At 39.9% G+C, this 25,678-nt stretch overlaps 1 protein-coding gene across 3 annotated transcripts in view; it reads right to left on the reverse strand.

The window, feature by feature from the left end:
- dlgap1b (discs, large (Drosophila) homolog-associated protein 1b) overlaps positions 1 to 25,678 on the reverse strand; it is a 99,970-nt gene that overhangs the window by 33,222 nt on the left and 41,070 nt on the right. For 2 of the 3 annotated variants that reach the window (XM_026179769.2, XM_026179771.2), the window contains exons 3-6: positions 11,545 to 12,660; positions 8,322 to 8,536; positions 1,420 to 1,597; positions 633 to 758 (exon numbers count right to left, since the gene is read on the reverse strand). In XM_026179769.2, coding sequence (XP_026035554.1) covers positions 633 to 758; positions 1,420 to 1,597; positions 8,322 to 8,536; positions 11,545 to 12,603 — 1,578 coding nt within the window. In that variant the 5' untranslated portion in view covers positions 12,604 to 12,660. The remainder of the gene's footprint in view (positions 1 to 632; positions 759 to 1,419; positions 1,598 to 8,321; positions 8,537 to 11,544; positions 12,661 to 25,678) is intronic. The other variant, XM_026179770.2, reaches the window with a different exon arrangement.

Raw genomic sequence — 25,678 nt, forward strand, 5'->3', positions numbered from 1 at the left:
ATCAAATCACAGAATTTCCATGTCAGTGCAGAGTACAGCAATTCATTTTTGTCACTGCTTTTACCTCCACGCCGTCTTATGAAGCTTTAAGCCATTTATAGGAATTTACATATAGCCCACTTAAAATAGAAATACATTGGAGAAAAATAAAAGACTATCCAAGGGGTGCAGAGGGGGAAGAATCCCTGTAGGATAAAACTTCAAAGGGCCATACAACACAGTGAAATACTACGCGTGTTATTAAAGGTGAGAATGGGAAGTGTCAAAGCTAAGACTACTGGGATTTGAAATGTGACTCAAGGACATCTAATTACACCTACATCATTAGCTAGTGCAGCTTCAAAACAGGCTCTAAAGCAAACACAACTCAGAAAACTTGCGACAGACTTGCAAGATGGGTGTGTGGGACAGACTGGGTTATGTGAGGGCAGATAATAGGATAGTTCCCAGGATATCTTCACAGGGAGTGACACAAATGAAAGAAGCAGGACTTGGTAAGCAGAGTGTAGAGTCAGAGGTGTAAGTGCACATTTGTAGAGTTGGGAATCAGGAAGGTTTGTGGACCTTGAGTCAGTCTATTGACACCAGCTGACACTAGATGCAAACAGTGAAATAGAGAACCTAAGCAGCACCTTTATTCTTTTTGTTGATGCCAGGTCCAGTGTGACATTCTCTTCTTGGCCTGCTCCATGCCAGGACTTGAAGGGATGTCTCAGGGGTCCATCATTCAGATGGTGAGGCAAACTGTTGCCCCTGGGCTTTAGAGGGGAGTACATATTCCCATTACCCCAGGCAAAAAGATAAACTAAGTTCCCCTGTCATTACAAATAATGCAATGTATCAAGCACTGCTCAAAATCCCAAATGACTAACATCTTATTTTGTAGCTGGCAATACATTAACAGACCTCCACCAGGCTAGTGTGTGTCTTGTTTCCTGGCCAATTCTTCAGTATGTTCAATAACTGTCACATCACCTCAAATGCCCGTTATTATTTGGAACCTATCCGACTTTGAATTATTCATAAAAATCACATTGCTGCATGTTAAATGAGTAGAACAGCTTAAGCTTGTCATTTTGGTTCGCAAAATATGCTGATGCAGAAAGAGCGTATTATGGCAAAAGAGGGAACTGAGGGAGGTCTGCATCCCCTCCTGTTTAATTAGCCAATCTGAAAATATCGGTATCATCTGAGCTCCAGAAAACAGCATGCACACGTACACACTAATTAGGAGATTGGGGGTTTTTTTTATATTTTTTTCATAATTTGCCGGATGGTGACCTGATTGCTAATTTAGGTCTTAGAATGGCTACCGATGGGATTTCCTCCCACTGCACAGCCTTATCGGATGTAACAGTAGAGGTACGAGGGCCGTAGAGGCTAACAAAAAACAGGCATGGAAGCCAGAGTGCCACCAACCTGGCTGATGGTGCTCATTGCTCTCATGTAGCTCTCGTTTCGGGAGCGGAATTTAGGCGAAGCCAGCAGCCCTGCTGGGTCCAAGCTGTCCAGACTCCTATTGATGGAAACCTCACTCACCGCCCGCAGATAGCTGTGACTCCGGATCTGCAGTTTGGGTGAGTGCTCTGTGGAAATCCTGCCATAAGGGAGGGAAAGAAAGAAAAAAGGAAGGGGTAAAAAACAAACAAAAAAAAGTAAAAACAGGAAAAGCAAGAGATTAGTAAAAAGGTGAAAAACCAAGGATGATAAAGGCAGAAAAAGAGCAGAGGTAAAGAGGGGGCGATGAAAAGAATGCAAGAGAAGGCAATTTCAAGTACTTGGAAGTGTGTGAACCGAAAGATAAGGATCAATCCACAATTGCTTCAGGACACACCATTATCTAATCAAACAGCGTAGTTCTGTTGAGAACCGCTCACAGTAGCTTAGATAGTTTGTCCTTGAAGCTCCTTGTAAGCACTTTCTAAAACGCTTAATCATGAGAACTCTTGTATATAGAGATATGAACGTCTGTTTCTGTATGCCTGTGAGGTATACTTAATTTAGAGACTGTGACATGAAAACACAGAAATATATTTGATACACATCCTGTATGAAAGGTATGAATAGATGTCTCATTAATTGTCACCTGCTTTCAGCCTGATTGCTTAGCATGCTTCACGTCTATGTGCACGTGTGCATTTGCGTACCCGCAAAAAAGGGTGCTTGCTGTTTAGGTTAAATAGCAATTGGATGCAAGTTAAAGAACGAATTAATCACAGCAAATAAAACCTAAAAAGCAGACTCACTTCATTCTTGAGGAACATGGCGGTCTACTAAACCAAGTGAGGAAAGAATACATCACAGATTATATATAAATTCTCAAATTAACGGTGAGAGCCACGTCTTTTTGTAGCCTCTCTTATTCCACACACATATAAGACCATCCGCATATAGGTACTTTGCTTATACAACTCTTAGTCTCTGCCTTCATGTCAGGTCAGCTTTAATTATGCATTTCTGCCTTAAAATAGTGCGCGGTTACCACAGCAAAGCAAACTAGATTACTCATTCTTGGATGGAAGATTGGAAAGGTGAGGTGAAGTGGAAGAACAGATAAACTACTGAGATAAGAATAAGTGTGCCGAATGGACAGTTATTAATTTTAAAACATGTCTCCATTTAGCCTGACCGTCCTCCTGGCTCTTTAATATTGAGAATAATATACTAGAAGATACTCCACAGACACAGAAAAATTCATGAGTTAGTCATGCTGCTGCTTTGTTTGATCAACACAATTGATCATTTTGAGGTTTTCCATCAATGTTTTCTAATAGTTCCACTGTATTTTTAAGGAAAATCATTTTTTCCACCAGATGACAGGAAAAGAGGAATCTGGTGTATCTGAATCACCAAATAGTTTTTTGAGCCAAATGTCATGTTTTATTATATCTTAAGTATTATTAAAGCTAAATGAGTTTGATTGAGAAAACAAACTCAAACAAACTATATCATGCCTGGGAGTAACATATAGTGGTAATGGGTGATCTCAGAACCGAACAGAGAACTCATAGACAGAGTCAATTAAACAGCAACTATCACGGACAACCAAGTCCATCCTTGGGATGTACCATCGACAGATAGAGGAACTGGCTGACATAAAGAAATCCTTCCAATAGCTACAAAAGGCCAGGTTAAAAAAACAGCACAAGCCTTGAGCACCAGGTCCATAGAAGCAGGAGTCTACTGAAACTGACAGAATCCAAGTTGCAGAGTGTATAAAAGCACCCAAGAGACTATCCAACTTATAGTAGCAGGATCTAAGAGCCAAGCTGGGACAGCATAGACTAACAGGCCCAACCAAGAGGCTGGGATAGTGTACAGGAAAATATACACATGGACTAGGAATCCCCAAGCCCTGATGGGAGATGCCACGAAAGGTGGTTGAGAACAACAGAGCTAAAGTCCTGTGGTACAGACAAGCAGTAGCTGCTAAATCAGCATAGTGGTGGTTTCCAAGGAGCAGAAGACCAGAGTTGTGATAGATGTGCTAATCCCAGCAGACAGCAACAAGTACCAGGGACTGAAAAAAACAACTGGAGCAGATGTGTAAGTCCAAAGTGTTTCCAGTGGTAACAGATGCATTAGGAGCTGTGACCAGAAAGCAGGCAGATTCCAGGCACAACATCGGAGATATTCGAATAACTATCAAATTAAACAACCCATGCACTCCACATGAACACCTGATACTGCCACTACTATCAGAACTCCAACTTTCAAATCAATCAGTTTCCTAATCAAGCATTATGGTGGTTATTTGATTAATTTTAGATATTTTTAAGGAAAAGGAAAAGTCTAAACTTTGGCAATGGTTAAAAGATCATAGCCTGTAGTTTACAGGAGAAAAACAATCTCCCATGTTACAGTCAGGCAATTTAACCTTCAACACCAACATACACAACCTCTGTTGCTTCTGAAGAGACTTTTCAGGCCTTTAATTTTGATCTCTTTCCCAAAATTTCAGACCAGTCTGTGTAATTCAATTAATTAAAATGTGACAAAACAATTCAATAAATGTTACACAGAGTAAATATAAAGTTTGTACTCCTGTCTATGTTCCACTGTACCTATAACTATACTTCCCCATGCAGCTCTGCCTACAGTACTGCAATGGTTCACTTCATTATAGAATTGAAACGGTACATATTCTAAAACCAAGAAAGCGAAACTGGTGTGACTCATTCATATCAGCCACCTTGTGTCTTTGGCTGTGGGTGATTCACAGAGGAATCAAGTCAAGGAAGAATCTACCCACATCATTTTTCTATCCACATCTCCTCTTGATTTCCCTGTGGGGCTGATTATAGAACCAATGATGTCTATTGTGGCCACTTAAATTGCAGACCCAGCCAGTAATCAGGACCAGTTAAGGATTGGGGGGAGTTTAGCATATTGCAAGCTGTTCCACTATGAAACAAGTGACATAAATGAAGACATTACATCAGGAATCTGTCTGTCGTCTGCCGATTACCTCCACATTTCTCGTTCTTTTCTCATAATTCTACATAATTCTTCTTTTCTGTTTTTCATCTTCACATCATGTCTTTTTTTGCATTTTGCTTCAAATGTTTTTTTTCCTCAACCAGTTCCCCCTGCCTCTCCGCGTGACAAGATTTCTTAGTCTAACTGCTTTTACCTTCTCCGCTTTCATCCTTCCCTTGCTTTCCCCTCTTAGTATATCTAAATAAAGAGCCTAAACACGGTGGTTGGAGGGATGGAAGGGTGTGTCTTAGAGACACACAGTAAACATGATAAAATCTAGGCCACAAATAAATGTTTATGGCAAAAAGAAAGCTTGGAGTTTGTGACTGAGCGAAACAAGAAAGGATGTAATTTCTCCTGAGCTTGTTGTTGTCTGTCAGAAATAATCCCAACCATTCATATACACTCTTTATCTGCATGCCTTGTGTTTTAATAAAGGAGGAGGTTGCAATTGGTCGAGAATTAGCAAATTTCACAACTTCTTAGGAGCAATTCCCAGCTAGTCAAGGACACAATGGCCACAGAATGAGCTCGAAAACATATGGAACAACAAGGCTGATTATTAAATCATTGCGGAGTGTAACAGACTTGTGCCAGCTCCCAAAAGCACCATGTGAAAACAAGATGTCAGCTGCTCCCGCCTCATTCTCTATCTCCAATGTGCAGCACTGCAGTTTGGTTTGTTCCATCGGGTTCCATCAGATGATGATGGCGTTCCCGGGGCCAAATTCAAGTCATTAGTAGGCCCCAAGCTGTGCCACTTGCACTTACGTAAGGGTGTGTGTGTGTGTGTGTGTGTGTGTGTGTGTGTGTGTGTGTGTGTGTGTGTGTGTGTGTGAAACCAGTAACAATGACGGAGCACCCACTGGTGTTCTTCTCATCTCTGTATATTACACAGCTAATCAGTCACAGCCTCGTGCAGCGCCATCAGACTGTCCTCAGTTCTTTAACTGTTTCAGTGCAGTATGACGTAAGATATCTCCAACGGTCAGATCATGTGTTGTTATACAGTGTGGTGGTATAAAGAAAGGACACCATCAAAAAACAGCAACAGCAATTACATCCTTTCATTATTTATTTCATAAAAACTAAAGTGATAATGCAGAAAAAGTGTGTGAAAAGCCAAGCACACTCCTATTGGAATTAAGAGGGAAAGCATCAGCCACATGTTGCTAATCAAATGCACTTTAACTGATTGTAGGCAAGTGTGAGCACCTCCATAAAAGCACAGGTTTTGGCAGCTTGTCTGGGGCATTCAGGTGTGTTAGCACACTGTCAAGGAGGCAAGACATCAGTGATGAGCTTACAGAAGCAATAGTTGCTGACCATCAGTCTGGAAAGGGTTATAAGGCCATTTCCAAACAATTTAAAGTCCATTATTCTACAGTGAGAAAGATTCAAGACAGTTACCAATCTTCTGAGGAGTGGAAATTCACCGAGAGCTCAGGCCGTGCAAAGTACAGAGAAACTAAAAAAAAAAACTCAGACGCTACAGGCCTCAGTTAGCATGTTAAATGTTAAAGTTAGGGCGACAGTACAATTGGAAAAAGACTGAACAAGTGTGGCTTGTTTGGAAGGGTTACCAGAAAAAAAAACAAGGCAGACTAGCTTACATTTACATCTTAACTAACAACAAAATGTTGGGTACAATGTTATTTGGGCAGACAAGACCAAAAGATGTTAAGCCATAATGCTCACAGCATCTCAGCACGAACAACTCATAGCAGCTATGAAGAGCGGTGGTAGAGTAGGTGATGATTTGGGATTGATTTAAAGCCACAGGAATGTGCACCAACTGCGCTGACCACAAATATCTTTGGATACCAAAATCCAAAATATCAACTATATAAAAGGTGAGGCCGACAGCTGTCCAACAGCTAAAGCTTGGCCAAAAATGCATTATGCAACAGGACAATGATCAGAAGCACATCAGCAAATCTACAACAGAATGGCAGAAAAAGAAAATATTCAAAGTTTAGGCCTCTAACTGAAATATTGTGATGGGATTTTAAGTGCTAAATCCAATTGTAAATCCACAAAGCTCCATGAAGTGAAGCAACGTTAGAATAATAGAAGAGACTGATAGTCACGCAGAAAGTCATTACCTCAAGTTACTCCAAGTTATTGCTGCTAAAGACTACAAGCAATTGAGGTGCACTTAGTTTTCCACAGGACCATATATTGGTTTAGTTTTGATTAAATAATGAATAATGTGTAACGTGATTTACTGTTCATCTGCGGTCACATTATTCTAATTTAAAAACCTGTCAATATTAGATTTATTTTTTAATGATGAAATGATATGTACAACCTTAGACTCACTGACTGACTGTACACAACAGAACAATGGATTAAAAAGGCAATTTCTGGTATATTAGAACTCAGGTTTTTACGTTTTCGGTCCTTAATTCTGTGATATTACGATAACTGGTACTCCCAGAAGTAACAGGAAACAGGATGACATTGCTACAGTGGAGCTGGGGAAGCAAAAAACACGAGCTGTCAGAGACAATCAGACAGGTTGTAAATAAGCCAACAGATAACCTACACCACTGCACTTGGAGGAAAAATTAAAGCGACTACACTAAAGTGTCAGATAAAACTCCCACACTGCAGAGCAAATCTGTGTATGCGTGTTCACAATTATGCCAAGAAGGGTTGGACAGCAAAATGTAATTGATGACCTCCCACCATGCTTCCTTACCATGAACATTAGCACAGTGTTTTAATATTATAGGAATGCTGGCCAAAAAGTACAAAAGTGGTATGAAATTAAAATGAAAACAATTTCAATCAATTTGAAGTTCCAAAAATTGAATGTTCCACTTGTTTGCAAAGAGATTAAGTTCTGCCATTGGGCTTGACAGTGTGGACTAGATAAAATATAAATAAATAAAAATCTTGATGGACTCTGTTACTGCTGAATACTTTATAAACTCATGCTGTGAAAAAATAGATTGCAGAGCAGAGAATGCCCTATATAACAAGAAACAACAGCTTGAAACTCTTCAAATAATGAAGCTCAGCTTTTAACCTCAGATCATTCGAAAAGAATTGCTTCAAAAGAAAGGGAGAGAGAAATAGCTGATGATGTTCTCAACTCAATGCATTTCTGAAGAACACAGCGCTTGCTTCTTTAAAGAGATTTCAGTAGGTGAGCTGGCATTGTGGATTTTAAATCAGGGCTCAGTCGCTCTCAGTTCAGTGTGTTTGTGTATTTGTATGCCAGCTATGAAAATAGAGGCATGTCTTTATTGTTGTAAACACAGAAAAGGTAATTAATCTGTGATCACCAAGAGCCAGGAACTTACACATAAGCCAAACTGCTGCTGGGAGTACGCTGACTAACACTGACTGCCTCCATCTCAGTTGTTTGTTGACTTTTCTCTTTCACTCTCATTCCCTTCATCTCTCCAATCTGCTTCACTGACACTGTGCAGAGTGACTCCAGGCTTTCGGCACACTTAACACATTTTATTCAGTAGCATATGCTCATTTATAATACAGAGTTAGATCTAAAGTTACAAACAGTGGAAAAATGATTAGTCTATTAGGGCGCAAACCCAGGACAGAAATGTAATCAAGATCTTTTCCCACAGATTAACAACAAACAGTCAAAACACAAAACCACTCACAGCTGCTGCTTCAGATGAGCCAACTTTCTTTTTTTTAAAATCTTTTGCATGCTACATTAAAGAAAGGGCAACTCTGTGTTCTTGTGTAAACAGCTTTAGTTCACGCCTGGCATTTTTCTTACCTTTTAGATTTATTTAATTAAGAAAAATCCAAATCTTTACAACGAGTAATTTCAAGTAATAATTTGCGCCCTGGTACACACTCACTTGAGCGTAGTCATCTCTGTGAGAGACGGCTGCGTGGCCTTCAGGTAGCTGGCTCGTCGTGCCTGGACCTTGGGCGAGGGTTTGGGGCTGCAGTCCGAGTCGCCGCTGTCCTCCTCAGCCATGGCCTTGATATAGCTGCCACTGCGCATCCGCCGGCATGGAATCTCGTCATCTTTCCCCAGCGGAGAGAAATTGCTCCACTCATCCTGAGGCACCTGTAGAGATGAGGTGAGATTAGGTAAAGAGGTATTATATACATGTCACCCTCTGCACTTCAGGGCCCCTGCAGACATACTTACACATGAATCGTGAGCAGACTCAAAAAAACAAAAACAAAAAAAACCCCAAACCCAATATTTTCTCAATTGTCTGCACTGAACTTTATACCTGAAAAGATTCAGTAGTAACAGTATCAATGCAAAGTCTGCCTTGATCATACCATAAGCCTGCCAGTGCCAGTTGCCTTCTTTTGTCTGTCCTGTGATGCATGCTGCATATCAAATGCAGGGAATTAATTGTTTTGACAAAATGTTGCAGTACCTCAGCTTCTGTGCGCACTCCTGCCTTTTCACAGACACTAATGAAGGTAAAAATAAAAGGAGGTAAAGCTATCTTCTAGCCCTAATCTAAAAGAGAGGGAGTCAAAGACAGCAGACATGGAAAGAGAGAGGGTGGGGGAAACAAAGGGGGTTTTGTTCAGCAGTGCTAAGGTGAGTGGCTGTTAGGGCACCAGCTCTGAAGTGAAAGAAATGAGAAACAGAGCGAGAAAAAAGTTCACAAGGATCATTCAACAGACTCGTGTGTAGCTAGGAAACCAAGCTGACCTTGATGTCAGGGGTAACTACAGACTGTGTTAACATCTCAGCAACAGTGGTTTGGATGGGGACGTCAAAAGTGAATTATTCTAAGACAGGGTGAAAAAGATGAATTGAAATAAAAAAAAGGGTATTCATTTTGCTTTAATCAGCTTTTTGATGGAACATAAGAGTATGGAGGATGGTGTAGGCCGCTCCCTCTGGGTTGGAAAAAGGACACCAACTCTGAAGTGGCAAAACTGCAGTTCTTCTAACGGCCACTTGAGGCTGGATCCAAAAGCGAGTCATCTTCAGCTCTTAAACGAACAGCATACTCAAAAAACTATTTATGGTCTCTGTAGCCAGTGTTACTCTTTACAACCGATGAGGTAAGGATGACTTTTTATAACCCACCCTTTTGGATTTGGTCTTCTGAGCATTTTTAATGCAGATTTATTGCATGCTATGAGGTAGAGCCCATCCCAGAAGTTTGTGCTTCTGTTTTGATTACTCAAATTCTTTTACTACTATTAACTAATTAGCAGACTGCAATTCATGACCCCTGCTTGATAACCAGGTGTGCTAGTGTTAGACGTTAACTTACTACCCTGTCAGCCAAAACTTCAGAAACCAGTTGATGACATCATCCCCATTTTAATATGCAGTCTGTGGATGTAACCTCTGAATGTTTCATGAAAAGGGTCAATTAAGTGAGTGTGTGAACATCAAACACCGGATTACAAAATCCCATCCCACTAGGTGATGCAAATAGCATGTCTTTTTGTTTTAAGCATTCAAAAAGTGTCTGGAGACTAACTTGTCAGGCTGCTCTCCTTGAAAGCCACTTTTCCCTTCCGTCTCGCTCTCTGGAGAAAAAGCAATGGCTCTTTTAGGCTAGAAGAGTTGTTGCCACACTGCAGTGACAACATCCTTCCTTGATCTGCTCACTCCGTTTTTCAGGATGTTAAAATGCATGGCCATACAGAACTTTGTCTTTTATGTTTTCCTACTCTCGCATTCTGCCTTTTACTTTCTCCATTCATGCACTCTTCTGTTGCCCTTATTTGCCCCCCCCCCCTCCCCCCGCCCAAAAAACCCCGCACACACATACACATGCTTTCGTCTATTCTCTCCGGCTTGTCTCTCCATTTCTTTCCTCGGGCCTAAATTTGCAGCTCAGCTCAATGCATGAAAATGCATGAAATCTGAAACACTTTTATCTTTTCCCAGAAAAGTGAAGCATGATAGGGTCCCTGTGTGCATGTGTCCCTGTGTATTTTTGAGCGCGTGTGGCCACCATGCTTAGGAAGTAGAGTGGTTTTCTCTTAATTTTTTGTCTGCTGACCTCTGATCTCATAGTAGCACCACACTTTTTCTTTGTAAATAGGATATATTCAGACATTTACAACCATATACCCACCAATCCTGCTATGACCAATGCAATTATAATGTTAACAGCTGTAATAATGTAGTTCCATGCTGCAAGGTGTCATTAATGCTCCACAAACACAAACCAGTCAGGTTTTTACACTGAACAAAGAAATAATTATATTGAAAGTAAATGTAAGTTGTGCATAAGTAATTTTAATTACTTCACAATTTCCTGGTAATTTAGTGGAAAAACAAATAATATTTTCTGAGCTTACAATGTAAGTACTTTCTGGGGTGAGGGCTGTATTATGGAGTGTTTTACTAGAAGGGAGACACATATTATGCTATAAGTAATCTTAAGTACAACATAAGTTAAAAAGGATGATTAAATAATAAAAAATTCATCAACATAATGAAGATTAATTAACAATGTAACAAAATAAAGCTGTAAAAAGGCTAAATTAATCCACTTAATAATAAGGCTTGTGCCCTGAAAAGTACAGCGTATTTTCTGTAAAATTACCAGGAAATTATGCAATACTTAAGTAACTGTAACTGCATAAGTAATTTTAATTACTTCAATTTACTTACATACTTAAATTTTGCTTCCTGTAAAAATCTGACTTGTTATACCTTTATTCTAAATTACCTGCCTTTAAGAATTTGCATTTCAATATAATTACATCGTAATTTGAATTACAGGGGAATTAAGCCCTTAAACCCCAGCCATATAATTATAAATATTGTAAATATTTCAGTGCATTCAACCACAACCACAGAGGATTAGATGGTATGTGATGAGTCTGAAAAATGTTTATGATTATATCAAGAATAAATTCAACAAGAGATCAAAGCTCAGGGGAATGAGATGAACGAGTCTGGGTCGCTGTGACCCTGATTAGTCTCTCTCCATCTCTCTCTCTCTAAATCACAATGACGCATGCAAGCAAACAAATGCAGATTTTGTGCAGAAAAACAGAAACATGGAGGAGCGGCTCACACCAGATGATGCATGAAGTTTGACACATTAGAGGTGGGGCTGTTGTAAACAGTCCTACCTGAAGGAAGTGGCAAGTGCGTCCCTGCTCGGCTTTCACCAGAGCTTTGTCTAGGTTGACTGAGGCCTTCTGGTAGACTTCTCTTGCTCTGCTCACCGTCAGAGTAGAAGACCATGAGCTCTTCTTCAGCTGAACTTGGGCATCGAGTGCACTCATCAGCGGCAGCCCTCCACCGCTGCCCCCCGAACACGTTGAGCACTTCACATCGTTGTTGCTACGTGACGTCTTGAGAGACTGGGCGCTGATAGTGTTATAGGACTCCATGAAATACTGCGACTGGGATTTTTCTGGATGACGCCCCATAGTCATGACCCCAGAGGGCAGGCCTCCACTATTGCTCGCATGTTGATGATGGTAGAGGCACACTTCCCGGTCAAGCGTGTCATCTGAGCTCCAGTAGCCTGAGATGGCAGAGCGCATCTTAGGCTCCGACTTGGAGCGGTCTTTGCTCTTACTGCGCTTGCTGTGCTTTAAGGTGCCAGAGGATGATGGTGGATCATCAGGACTGGATTTGCTGCCATTCATCCTCCCACTTCCTCCTCCACCAGACCCTGAGGGCCCCTCCAGGGAGTGTGACTTGGTGAAAAGCTTCTGGACAGAGTGAACAAGGTGGCGGATTCGACCGGGGCTGTCACTGCGTTGATGCTCCACAGCAGTGCGCTTATACTGCAGTGTGTGGTAGCCTTCACGCCGCAATGGTGCCTGGCTCTCAAACTGCTCTAGCAGGTTAGAGGGGATGCGATTGTTGTTTCCTCCTCCACCTCCCTTACTGCTCGGCCCGGTGTAAGGCACCAAAGCACCACACTCCTCCTTTAGCTCATGGTGAGAGCTGTACTGTCTGCGAGGGAAAGTGCAGCTGGCCAGATCAGGATAGGTACTGCACTCAGACTGGAAGGAGTTCCTTTGGGTATAGCAAGGGTGGTCAGCAGGATGAGCATCCCCAGAGTTTAGGAAGTAGGACCGACGATCTGAGTGTCCCAGGGTCATCGAGTCGTAAGAAGGGTCGCAGGTCACTGTGTGATGGTGACTGCGACTGCTGGACAGACCTTTCATTGTCATCGTGGCCAGGTCTTCAACTGCTGCTGCAGGAAGTCTGCAAAGGCCCAGAAACTAGCTCTGCAAAGAAATACACAGCCATGGGGAAGAACAGACAAACAAACAAGAACAGAGAGAGACAGAAAACAGAATTATAAATATCTATTTGCATACACTTAAAAGCTCAATTTAATGTTTTCATCCGATTTTATTTGAGGAAGATGATTTTTGGCCGTCCTTCACAGCTGAGAAAATCTGATGTTGACAGGCCTTGGACCTATTCTTGCCTCAAAGTCTTTGATTTTTGCCCTTCAAAACTTCAAAAGGAGGATTTCTAAATATAGCAGCCATTTGGCATGTTGTCCCAGACACCCAGATCTGTCCTCAAGCCTCTTCCTCCATTTCTCTGTTTAGTCTACTACATTTCAGTGAACAAAAAAATGACAGTGAATCAAGGAAACAGAGAGAACTAAAGCAAGAAAAGGTAGCAAGGAGAGATCAAATCTATTTCAAGTGTGTGCTAAATTTGTTCAAGGCTACTGTAAAATGAAACTTCAATGGAAGTCAAAGATACAAGAAATCAGGGATGGTAATGCAGCGACTTTACCACAACTGTCCCCTGTCTCACAAATTTAATCCAGTGCTTTCATGTTTGGGTAGCACTAAAACAAAAAAGAAAACATATCTAGTTTTGTTTTACAGCTTACCTGCTCGCTGAGTAAATATGCACATCCCCACACCCACAAATACAATCAGTGATCACATACCCCCTCTATACCTCTAGGTCTTCTAGGGGGGAAACCAATTGGCCAGTAAAACCCAGCTGACAGCTTCTGGGCTGGTTGAGGCGACTGCAATAAACGGCCTTGCCCTTACAGGGTGACTACAAAAGAGCGGCATACATCAGCATCCTTAAAGTGCCTTCCTTACCCATGTGGGGCTGTGGCTGGCTGGTCGGTGAATCCACACTGTTTCCAGTGGACTGGAGGTATAGCTAACAAGACAATAATCGGAGCCCACGCACCTCAGGGTAGCACAGTGACAGCAGTGAGGCTTAGCCTCAGCAGGCAATTCATTACACTGATTTACAATGCAGTACCAAAGGCCACTAAGGTATATTTTATTTTTAAAAAATGGGAAAAAAAGGGTTGGGAGTTAGGGTGGGAGAAATGAACATAGGACAAAAAAAATGATGGAGAAGCAGAATTAAATATCATGGCAAGCGTTTACTTCCCTTGAGGACATGGTGTTGGGTGCATGTGAGGTGCAGGTAAGTGAATGGCTGTACTGTTGAAAGATTTATTATTTTCTTTGACTGTAAACTAGGTGCTACATTAATTGAAAAACTAGGGGAATAATTCATGCAATTTCCTTGTCTCCGCTAAACCAGAGGATTAAATCATTCAGGGAGAGAATTAAGCAAATAGATTTCTCTTATTGTATGAGTGAAAATGGAAAATCCACAGTGGTCAGTCCCCACCCCCACCCACCATCCGCAACGCACTCACAAGAGTGAATTCACATGCGGCACCCACCGCATACAACAAAGACGTGCACAGTGTCCGCTTCTTGCAGAGCACTTAAAAAGTGGGCTGTGTCCAACTAAAGGTATTCATTGCAGTTGACAGAGATCTCTTCTGTTGGCCACTGAAGCACAGAATGTGACCTAAATAAAAGGCCCTCGCGGTGATCCACAGCAGCGTGTTTGTGGCACAGCTGTCTGCAGAGCTGCGCTAAAGCTGAAAAGCTGAAGTTGGGTCATGTTGGCTATCTGCCTGCTAGCAACAAATACCCATGCGCACACACACACGCACACAGACACACACAAATGCGTTAACCTGACAGACTGCATATACATGCAGAATTTTGATGCTGCTCGCTCGTAAAGAGCAGTTTATCAACAACACAAAGGACCTGGTTGTAACGGGTTTGTCAGGTATGGCCTTCAGTTATAAGCGCTCAAAGACACCTGTGGTTATGTATTATGCTGTATGTCCACTGGAGGTGACTGACCCAGTTAAGTCTACCTGTCTGGGTAACCAACCACAATTTTGTGTGCCAGGAGTTAATTATAGTGTCAACTGAACTGTGGAATAGGGGTCTTTATGGCCACACGGTTTCATAGCACATGTAGCTTCGCTTTTATTTTTGCACACACTAAAAGACGGTAGTAACCAAAGTGCAAGCTCCTTCATCACTCCTCACAGTGTGCAAATATTACATAACAGATGTTCTGCTGCTCTAATTACAGGACCAGTAATCATCAATATGTAAAGAAACGTAAAGCTTGATGAAGGCTTAGCTATGAGTGTAGAGCTGCTGCTTTGGGTCTTCCAGTGAGAAGGGGTGCTTAAAATCATGGCTTCCACAGTACGAAAAGCAACAAGCAAACAAAAGAACATCAAGAAATTTGAGAGAACTTGTTCCTTCTACTTTGTGTAAACAGCCTCTAAAAACCACAGAGAGTTCATTGCATTTAAAGTGATTGCTGAACAGCAAGGTGTGCAAACAAAATGCAGGAGTAGATAAAACAAGCCAGGCTATGAATGTTAATGCTCATTAACACCTGTGCTTCATCAGCACAGCGGGAAAAAAATCTATTTGGATGCCAGCTTTCTTTGGGGTTAGATGAGATGAATGTAAAATAGATTTTTCCTCATCATCTAACAGCGTAAGCAGGCAAGGACGCAGCGTCACAGTGGCAAAATCTACTCTTAATCTTCTTCTACCTCACCATTAGTGAGTCACACTTAAACAAATAAAAAAAAAGTGGCATGGAAATGCAAAGCAGCACTGACTTACAGCACACCATCTTAGGAAGTGTTGGAATCAATAAGCATTAGAGTGAGAAGACTACTGCAGCTTCTGCTGGTGAAAAAATACAAAGCCGCTGTACAGACAGCAGACAGTCTATCTTCCTCAATCAACACTGAAAACTAGTTGCTGGAGCTCGGGGTTTAGAGAGCCTCCATGAAGCCTTTAGAGGCTGCAAGGCTACAGAAAGTCTTCACTTCTCTCTTGAGCCTGGGTAATGCTGTCTCCAAAGAAAAAAAAGAACATTACCAATCTCCTCTTCACAGGAGATCAAATCACCACAGCAAATCTGGCTCATACGTGTGTGTTTGTGTGTGTGCGTCTATGTGTCTGTGCTTGTTTCTAATCAAAAGAAAGGGTTCAGCGCTTTACCTCCAGTTTCCAGGTCCAGTAAAGTTCTCCTTCGATCGTGCAAATGTTTGCAGTTAGGCATACTGCATAATATTACTGACCAGACAGGACGTAAAGGTGAAGATGCTATAGACACAAAGGATATATTTTTTATTGCTTTCCATGTGTAAGACATAAAAGGGCAATAAGTCTTTACCCATGTGATTCTCAACCGCAATGTATGTATGTGTAGGTTCTCAGTCATCCAGGTCATGGTAATCTAAGGAGCTTGGAAAGAAAAGCAGTGGGACTTCTTTAAGTTTCTTGAAGACGCTTCACTCTCATCCAAGAAGCTTCATCAGTTCTAAGACCAAATGGTGGAGAGACCCAGGTATGTAAGCCCTAGTAGGAGTTGTCCCTTATGACGATGGTTGACCCACTATTGATTATGTGACTCATTACATGAGACAACGTGTGAAAAAGTGTAAAAGTTGATCCCAATTACTGCAGTGTACATGCTTCTCAAAAAGACAAATATTTACTCCTACATGCCAAATGATTCAGAATTCAATATGTTTATGACAAAATAGGCAAATAAGAGTTTCTTGACATTTCAAATAAGACATATTTGTCTCCCAATACTTTGATTACCTGCATGCATACTTACATGTTGCAAAGGTAAGGCGATACTGTACACTGCGCTCTGGATTTTCATAAAAATTTGAATGCAAAATACGTATTTGTTTTGGTTTAATGGGCTATCCTGCTCTGCTCTTTTTTCAGGTCAGTATTCGTGCACGTATGACCTGGTGTGCCTACATATGAAGCCATGCGAATAGCTTTGGTTTCATTTCTCTGGTTTTAACATATGTTTCTGAGCTCTGAGACTTGTGCTGCCACTGCACTTCACCAGCAGACAAAAGGCTGTGATGCCTCTAGAGATGACATTTGAAAAGCTTAACTTTAATGTCAAGCAATTTAAAATAAAGTGTCTCTCTGTAAATAAAGCTCTGGTTAATTTGAACGATCCATAGATCTTGCTGGAGTTTTTAAACCGAAACACAACATACATGGGGGCGATCGTGGCTCAAGAGTTGGGCGTTCGCCTTGTAATCGGAAGGTTGCCGGTTCGAGCCCTGGCTTGGACAGTCTCGGTCGTTGTGTCCATTAAACAGCATAAAAAGACTACAGAGGCTCATAGATGAACAATGTAATTACAGTAATGCTTTTCTGAGTGAACAGATCAACAATGAAACGGAAAGTAAAATGCTGCCTGCAAAATATCGAGTATTTTAAAAAGTACTAAATTCTCTACCTTGCCTCAAATACAAATACATACAAGGTTTATTGAGAAATTCTGTCGAGCCACTTTAGCCACACACTAACAACTTCAACAAAACTCACCCACATTTTTAAATATACTTGAAAGACACCCATGAGAGAGCTGCAGCTGGCAGTGAAACAACAGTGACAGAGAGGATATTCTCATCCTGAATGTGCAAACAGTGTCTTAGAAAAAAACAAAATCCCACAGAGAACAATGTTGTAGAACATTTTTAAGACAGCCAGGGACCCAAAAAAAAAATTGAGGAAAATGGTATTTTTTTTTCTGCGATTATGTAAAAGTGGCTTTTAGGAATGCCAGGAGAGGCTGGGTACCACTAACTTTAATGTCTTGCTGTTAAAATGGCTCTTAAATGATAGATGACTGTCTTGAGTGACGGTCCTCACTGACTGCACCAAGACAACACTCTGAACAAAAGCTACACATGATTGCTTCTGGTTTATGAGATATTCTTCATTAAACGTATGTCTGCACAAGCAATATCAGACATGATAGGAGTCACACAAAAAGGTAACTTGACAGAAATAGCACACTTTCAGCATGCCATCTCATTTCCAACCCAGAACACTTGATGTTACACCAAAAGATAAGGAGGCAGTATATCTTTACCATATAAATGACAGCTTACGCAACGTGTTTCCACCGTAATTTGTGATTGTTAGTGGGCTTTATTCAAAACACTTAAGAATGAAATATGCTGCTGGCATCCTATCAAAACATTTTAAATAACTTGACAAATAAACACATATTTAAGGCACAGCTTTAAAGCGTTTTTTTCTTTTGCTTAGCCAAACAGATTCTTCTACCTTCTGATCGAGGTAGTTTCACCTGACGCATAATAAGCGTGTTTCCTTTCACTGTATTGGCTGCATTATAAACCTGCATGCCGTCATGGATGGATTGATGTTCCTGGTTTCCACAAGACAGCTCCTTTGTCACAACCAAACTAATTAGGCTGACTGTCAGGGCTCCCTCTGACAAATGGAGTGACTGTGTTGAGTTATAGCTCAGGACCCATCAGAGACAAATTCCTCTGCTGATGAGGTCTATTTGATGAAGGTAAACAAATTAACGCATGCATTAACTTTAGAAAAAGCCTGGTGTTGTTGGTGTCAGGCAGAGCTGTCATTGCAGGATGTTTAAAGAAATTCAATAACACAAGCTAATGTACACAATGCCCCAACGGAGGCAACCACGCAAGCGATTCAGAGGTCATTTTAATGTTATGTCAGGGACTGTGGATTGTGCGAGTGCATTTCTGTGTAATTTTTTGATTTGCTCATTTATATTTAATTCAACCTTTCTTCTATTTCTGAGATTTTGGAGGAACTTTAATGTTAACGGTAGCAAACTTTAAAGTCGACTTCTGTTAAAGGTGCTATAAAAATATAATAATAGTTGTTTTTCAAAGTTTAATCCTTGAATTTTTAACACTTTAAAGCCTGAACAACGTAATAGTTGCCAAAATGTTTAATTTGTTGAGAATTATTTGCGATTTATCTTTGGGTTATATGTGGGAAAAACTACACTTATACTGTGCAGCAGGGTGTTGTTCAACAGCTTTGTCCTGCAACTGTTACTCTCTTATTCTAAGTGAATTTCATCTGTTAAACATTATGAACAGAAACAACAAAAAAGATATAATATAACAATAGAAAAGTACTGTAAAGCTCCCATGCTGAACAGGATTCTTGACATTTCTCTTAAATAATGTATTCATTCAGGAAGCTTTTGGTCTTTAAAGAAAAGGGACTCGAGTAGCTCTGACACTGCTTTGCCTCCATAACGAAAGGCCATGACTCTGCTGAGATTGCAGTTGTATGGCTTCAGGTTGAATATATCATGGATATACTGTAAGAATAAAGGACAAAGATGCAGCTTCTAGATGCCACTTTCTTTTTAAAGGGTACGTTTGTAGTCAGATATGATAAAATCAGTTTTATAAGGCAGTCATGTGATCTGTAAGGGTACTTCTTCAGCTTGCTATTTGTAATTTTAACAACTTTAACAACCCCAATCTATTTTTTTAAGATCTCTACTATAAAATATCTTCTATGATGACTGTAGCATGTGTGTATATATGTAACTCTGTATGTACCCCATCTCCTCCTTAAGGGTGGGCCAATCTGAATGAAACTTGCACAAACACAGAGCAGATATTAACATCTTTATCTTTTAAAACACGTGTTATAAATTCTATTTAAATGAGTTATAAATAGATTTATAATATAAACGAATTAAACTATAAATGATTTACTATTAAATCAGCAGTTTAAGGTTAAATATTACTATGTATTATGTTTCTTAAATGTGTCTTTAACAATTAGAGGCTAAAAATGTAAGTTTATTTGGTGATTATCACTGGCTATACCAACATTATTATATTCCACGTAAACATTAAACCCAAGGTTTTGCTTTCCTTTAAAACTGAACAGATTTATGTCGCCTGACTTTGTAGCTTGTTAAGAAAAAATAGATATATATTATTGTTATATATATATGTATTCTCATTCATATATGAATTTTTTGTTAAGTGTTTAGAAACAAACAACTTTTGTCATCTGTTTTTTGTGGTTTGATGAAGACATAAAGAAGAACAAGATAAACTAACAATACAACTCTGCGCCACACACAAGCACAGTGAAAAAGCGCTGGGGGCCTGCCAAAAACTGCCCCGAGGGCAGGTTTTTCTAATAATAATACAACTCAGATTGTTTGAATATACGCAGTATATAAGCGCAATAAACCAACAGACTTATACACCAGCAATGGTAATTTATGAAATACCCTACAGGCTACATTATATCAGTGCAGCTGTCCTAAATAAAGCTGTCGGTAACACCAAAACTGCTGATGAAATATTTCCCTGATAAATTAAAACTTTAGTTTAGTAAAACAATATAGAATAGGCTATTAGGGTTCGGTCCAAAATCCTCAATGTAGACTAGAACATTAAACTTAATACAAAGCAACAACAGAGGTGCACAAACAAGAAGAACTGATTATGGGGAGTATGTGTGTTGCCCAAAAGCAATTTTAGAGGATAATAAGGCTATAAGAATAAAAGGTCACTTTGACCTGTTCCAAATAATCCACCTTCACAAACCTTGATATTATATTAGTGTGACAAATTACTATTTTCTTTCTCCTCCCTCTCTCAATTCTTTTTTTTTAAATAAAGTTCAATAAAGCTATCCATAAAAAGCAGTCAAGGAAATTGGACAAGGGAGGACAGCATCGCCATGGAAACAAATGGATTTTCTGGTGGAAAACAATGTGTTTTCAGCTCAGCTAGTGACAACTCATATGTACCAACCGCTTTGGGATCATACATGCGGACAGCAACAGGAGTCACCATTTCTTGTGCTTTATATCTTCATGTGTCCCCAGGGCATGCAGGGAAACTGTGAAAAATGTGTGAACCTCAGACTTATCATCTACATTTAGAGGGAAGAATTTCTGAGTGGTGACAAAAACAGTTCTGACCTATTTATTTTTGTTCCTGAAGAAACGTCTAATTTAACATGATGAATGAATAAAAACCCAAATTATTTCACTTTTGTTTATGATTTTGCACTACAATGACCAAAACAGATCGTTTATTTATATATTTCTATGGCATGAAAAATGAAGAGCTTCAATCATTCTCCTTAATTTGCATTTTGCAACAATTCCTCTAAGTGGGACGCTGTAACATTCAAAAAGCTATTCCGAGCCTGCCAACGCACAAACTCATAAAGCAGAAGGTAAAAAGTATAGCCTGTGTCACACAATCTCACACAATAGTAATGTTTGTGCTTTTATTGTCTCTTAAGAGCTATGAAATCTGGGGCGCCTAATTCGGGACTACGTGGAAGTGGTGTAGTGATGACGGTGAAAGCTAAATCGAAACGTGGAGAGTCAGGATCTATGTGCATGTGCATCTGTGTGCATGTGCTACATAACTCTTTGTACCCTCATCCATCAAGCGCATGCATGACCCACATGTGAAAAAGTTGCTAATGCTGCTGATGTTAATGTACGCCTTGCAACTCTTTCCTCCTTGTGGCATTTTTGCTGTGTTAACACACTTGTAGCCAAACGCTGCTTCATTGTTACGGCTAATTTAAGTGATGCAAACGTTTCAGAGCAGCACATATAAACTGAAAAAGGGCATTTAAAACAAGCATTAAATGGGGGGTATATTAGACCGCCTTCTGATTTTTCTTCCTGTTATCCAACACTGTGATGCCGCATGGTGCGTGACTTCATTCATATTGTAAAAGCATTCGTGATGTGAAAAGGCATACAGACCCACATTCACTGCAGTAAAAATCAGGTTATGTGCATGCACTTTGCTTGTACAGTATGCACAGTATAGTCACTTGCTACTGTCGGGCAAGATTAGCATCACAGTATTGCCAGAGGCATGCACAGTGTCACGTGACTTTGAGCAACTGACTCTACAGTTAATTACATGTCAGAAAACAAAGCTGGCATAAAGTGCACATAGCTATGTGTTAATATGCTTTTAGCTAATATAGTACTCTGAACTTTTATTGTACGGGACTGATGCAAAAACAAAACTAATACACATGAGGCCTAATGCCAAACAATGACATGTGATTTGCCACTATTGTAATTCTATAATGAAATAACTTAAACAGATTAAAAAATCCAGGAAAAAAGCCCCTGCAAAAGCATTAATTTTAACATCTGTTTCTGTTTGGTAGGCACTTTCCATTAAGGGCTGGCAGCTGACTGAGGCCTTTTGATGAGATTACCTGTACACAGGAGTGCAGCAGTGCAACATGGGGAAAAGAATAACTTGGAAATATGTCACATATTAACTTGTTTTGTAAGCTCCAGTATATTTTTCTTTGTGTAAAGACTGTTTTTTTTGTTTTTGTTTTTTTTTTTGTTTTGTGTAAAGACTGTTATCAGCTGGCCTTTGTCACTACTCCAATATTCACTGCTCTTTGTGGATTTAGCCATCTGAATTCAACAATAAGCAAATGTTTCATGAGCTATTATGACTGATTTCCAACCCCTAGACACCATAAAGCTAGCATTAGATTCCTTCACCGACTCAGCATTATCATCTTAAATATAAATGAATGACTGCTAACCTTGATTTGACCTAGTAACAGTACCTAAGATGTAACCAATCAAACACAGGAATCAAACACAGGATGAAACTGGCTATTATTTTCATGCAATCTTTAAATAACACAAAATTAGTAAACTTCAATTTGTTTTGCAATAAGTTTAACAAAAATATAGTTCAGCAACACACCAAATAGAGATCCAATGTCCACAATGTCTGATTTAAAAATTCAAAAATGAATTAGGACATTAAATGTAAGTTTTAAATTTCCAGCCTATAAAATTTCCCTTCCTCTCCTTTCCCCTCTTTCTTACACACTGATGATTTTTATTTCACTGGGAAACAAAGCAGCTGTACATTTCCCTCACACATTTTTTGTGACAACACACAGAAACAGTTTACTTTTTTTTGTTGCTTCTGAAATTTCTTGCCACTTCAAAATATTAATACTTAATGTCAGCTCCTGTTCTGTAGCTATGTAGCTGCACAAGTACTGTGACTATAACTTTACATCTGCACAATGCAACACATCACACTGAAAGTAAAAAGGGATGTTGAGGCTGTAAGTGGGCCTTGAGATGTCATTATTTTCTTGTTACGGTACAAAGCAAGTGTCTCCTTGCTGCCACTGGAAGCAAGGCCAGGATGCCGCACGGGAAAAGTTAACCCATTCAACACTAAAATGCATTAACCTGCCTATCAGATTTAATTGCTTATTAATTGAAGGTGTCAAAATGCTGCTCTGAATCTTTTAGTCCATCTTTAAGTCCTAACTGTGCAACGCCTCTAAGAAAAAGCTTGGCAATTTGTGTCTCTCCCTTGCAGTGGGTGGCATGTCACATCCAGGACACGTCAACAGATGCTTGACAGATCTGGGAGTGTGATCCAACTGAGCAAGAGGGGAGGATGGGGGGTCTAACCCACTGCCTATTCGTATGAGTGCTGGTGGATGCAAATCCAATGTGTCACATACATGCACAAGGCAAGCAATCGTAAAAACAGATACTAGCCAGTGAATAAACATGCTGGACACACACTCACACAGAGGCTAGGAGGCATTCTTCCAGCTCTCCCCTGCACACTGTGGAGAGTTGATCCTCAACCAAACATGCTGCCTGCACAGAGAGCAGGTGTCAGACCAGGTGAGTACTGTGCACTGACAGGTAGCATGTGACCTCGCATCAAAACCTGGCGGCACGGACAGGGCATGCAAATTCCCAACTAAATAGCATCCACAAGGCTCATGTCACCAAAAAAGCATCTCCTGCCAACTCAACCCTAGTCGAGACTCAGCAGCTGGCAGCTGCATAAGATAGTGGTCACCTTCATATGTCACTCTGTGCAGATGTTCAACAACATCTATAATCAATAACAAACTATTAGAACAGAACAGAACTGCACCATTTTTAAAGATGCACGATCTTATCCTCTTTGATAGAATTACTTGAGCCAATATCCTAAAAGCAAAATAACTCCCAGTTTAATAATTTGCGTGTTTTTTGTGCACATAGGGCCATCTTAATCAATATTTCTGCATACGGAAACTTCCCTTTGCACGATTCAGGGATTTTTCAGGGTCACCTCTCTACTTGCTTCAATGAGATGCATTAAGCAATGTTCAGAATATTCTGCTCTGCTCACAATGTTCTTTTCCATTAAAGAAAGTTTCAATACAAGTAAGTGACTTGCAAATTTTAAAAAGTTATCTACTACTGCTAAACTTGAGCCAAACTACAATATTTAGTTTCAAGCGTGAGGCTGAATACCATCTATTTTCACAGATATCAGGACTACAGTATCATGTAAATCATATCACCTGATTATGCTTAGTCACTGAATTTGTTTTTTCATTTTTACAATGAGCTAAGAACACATTTATAGAAGTATTTCTTAAGTTGGTCCTTTACTGTCAAGGGTTTTTATTAGAAACAAAGCATTAAGTGTTGATAATGCTTTGCTGTTGAGTCTTTTATGAACAGCTAAATGAAGTGTGAAATGTGCAGTTCATTGAGCAAGTTAAATTAGCTTCCCATTTCATAAATTGCTTAGGTACCGACAGATAACAGCCTCCAACTTACCGGTACTGTATACTGAGGTAACAAACAAGCACATTAAACATCACTTACATTTCAGATGTTATCACGGGAGGAATCATTTTTGCAGGAAAAAGTTTAAATATGTCTTACTGTGAACTACAAAAGTGAGATGTTCAAGCTGGTTTCTACTTCTCTGTCTGACAGACAGTAGATTAAGGCTGATTTGCTGAAAGCTTCCAGAAAAGTTGTGATGCTGTGTAAAATGTAGATAAAAACATAATGCAATTAAATACAATAACATCTCTCAGTTTTTTTTCTTTGTACTATTTTCAATTAAGATTGTTGTCTAAATGAATTGCACCCTGTTTTTACTCAATGGGCTTGTATCCTTAATTTATTATGTGCACAGTGCTACTATTTAAATCATTTACTACTGATTTCTTACACTTAATCTCTCAACTAGTCTCTACTGCAGCCTACTTATGTAAGAAAAAAAGCAGCGAATCACGACTGAAGCCCCCTTGCAGAACAAATGTGCTACTTCTAATGAGACTTGAGCAGATAATCTCATCCTTGCTGTTTTCTGTTAATCTCTGAGTATCATTGACAAGCACATTTGAGTGAATGTGGCATGAAGAAAAGATCTCATTTACACACTGTTAGTGGTGTATGAAATATCCATCTGGATGTCCAGTCATTTACTCCCAAGCACTCTCCCTACTCATTGCCTTACTTATAACCTTTCCCAATTATTTGATGATTCTTCTTCCATCTTCTCCATATTCCCAACCCCAGGTGTTCATTCTGTTCTGCTGTGATTGCTAGTATCAGCATCATGGCTCTCCTCCCACTGGCCAAGATTGACTTCATCTAATTAGGTCCTCATTTGCCACATAATCTCCACAAACACAGTCTAAAGAAGCCTCTCGATGCTGGATACCAAATGTGTCATTTCCACAGGAAAACATCAAGATTTTAGCATTTTCAAAATTGTGAATTGAAAAGTGTAGCTGCACAGCAGGAATTCTTAGATATAGCCTCAGCCATCGACCCATTTCTGCTTCTGGCTACAGTTCCCCTCACTTCCTTTTCAGGCTTCCCTGGGATTCACAGTACTTTGGCTTTGAGTCTGTTGGTAAAGAACATTACTTCTTTTCAAATAGATTCATATGTTGACCCATGCCAATACAATGATATGTTTTCAAATGGTAAGCTGTGCTTGCTGTAAATCCAGCTTTTTGGCAGTATCCCCAGACCTTAGGGTTCATGGTTGGCTTGTGTACAAGAGCTGAGCCAAAAATGTCATCCCATGCATGATTCTGTATTAACCACTAAATGATGATGGACTAGTTCCTATCTAATTCAGCTGCAGAACACACTTTTTATACTGGAAAAATGAAAAAACACAAGTTTCTGAAAAATACTTCTTATTACATTATTGCACCGTTTCCCATCTAGCTACACTCAGTAACCCATAATGTAAAAAGT

This window comes from Astatotilapia calliptera, chromosome 9, assembly GCF_964374335.1.
Source record: "Astatotilapia calliptera chromosome 9, fAstCal68.1, whole genome shotgun sequence".
In the NCBI taxonomy this organism is placed as follows: Eukaryota; Metazoa; Chordata; class Actinopteri; order Cichliformes; family Cichlidae; genus Astatotilapia; species Astatotilapia calliptera.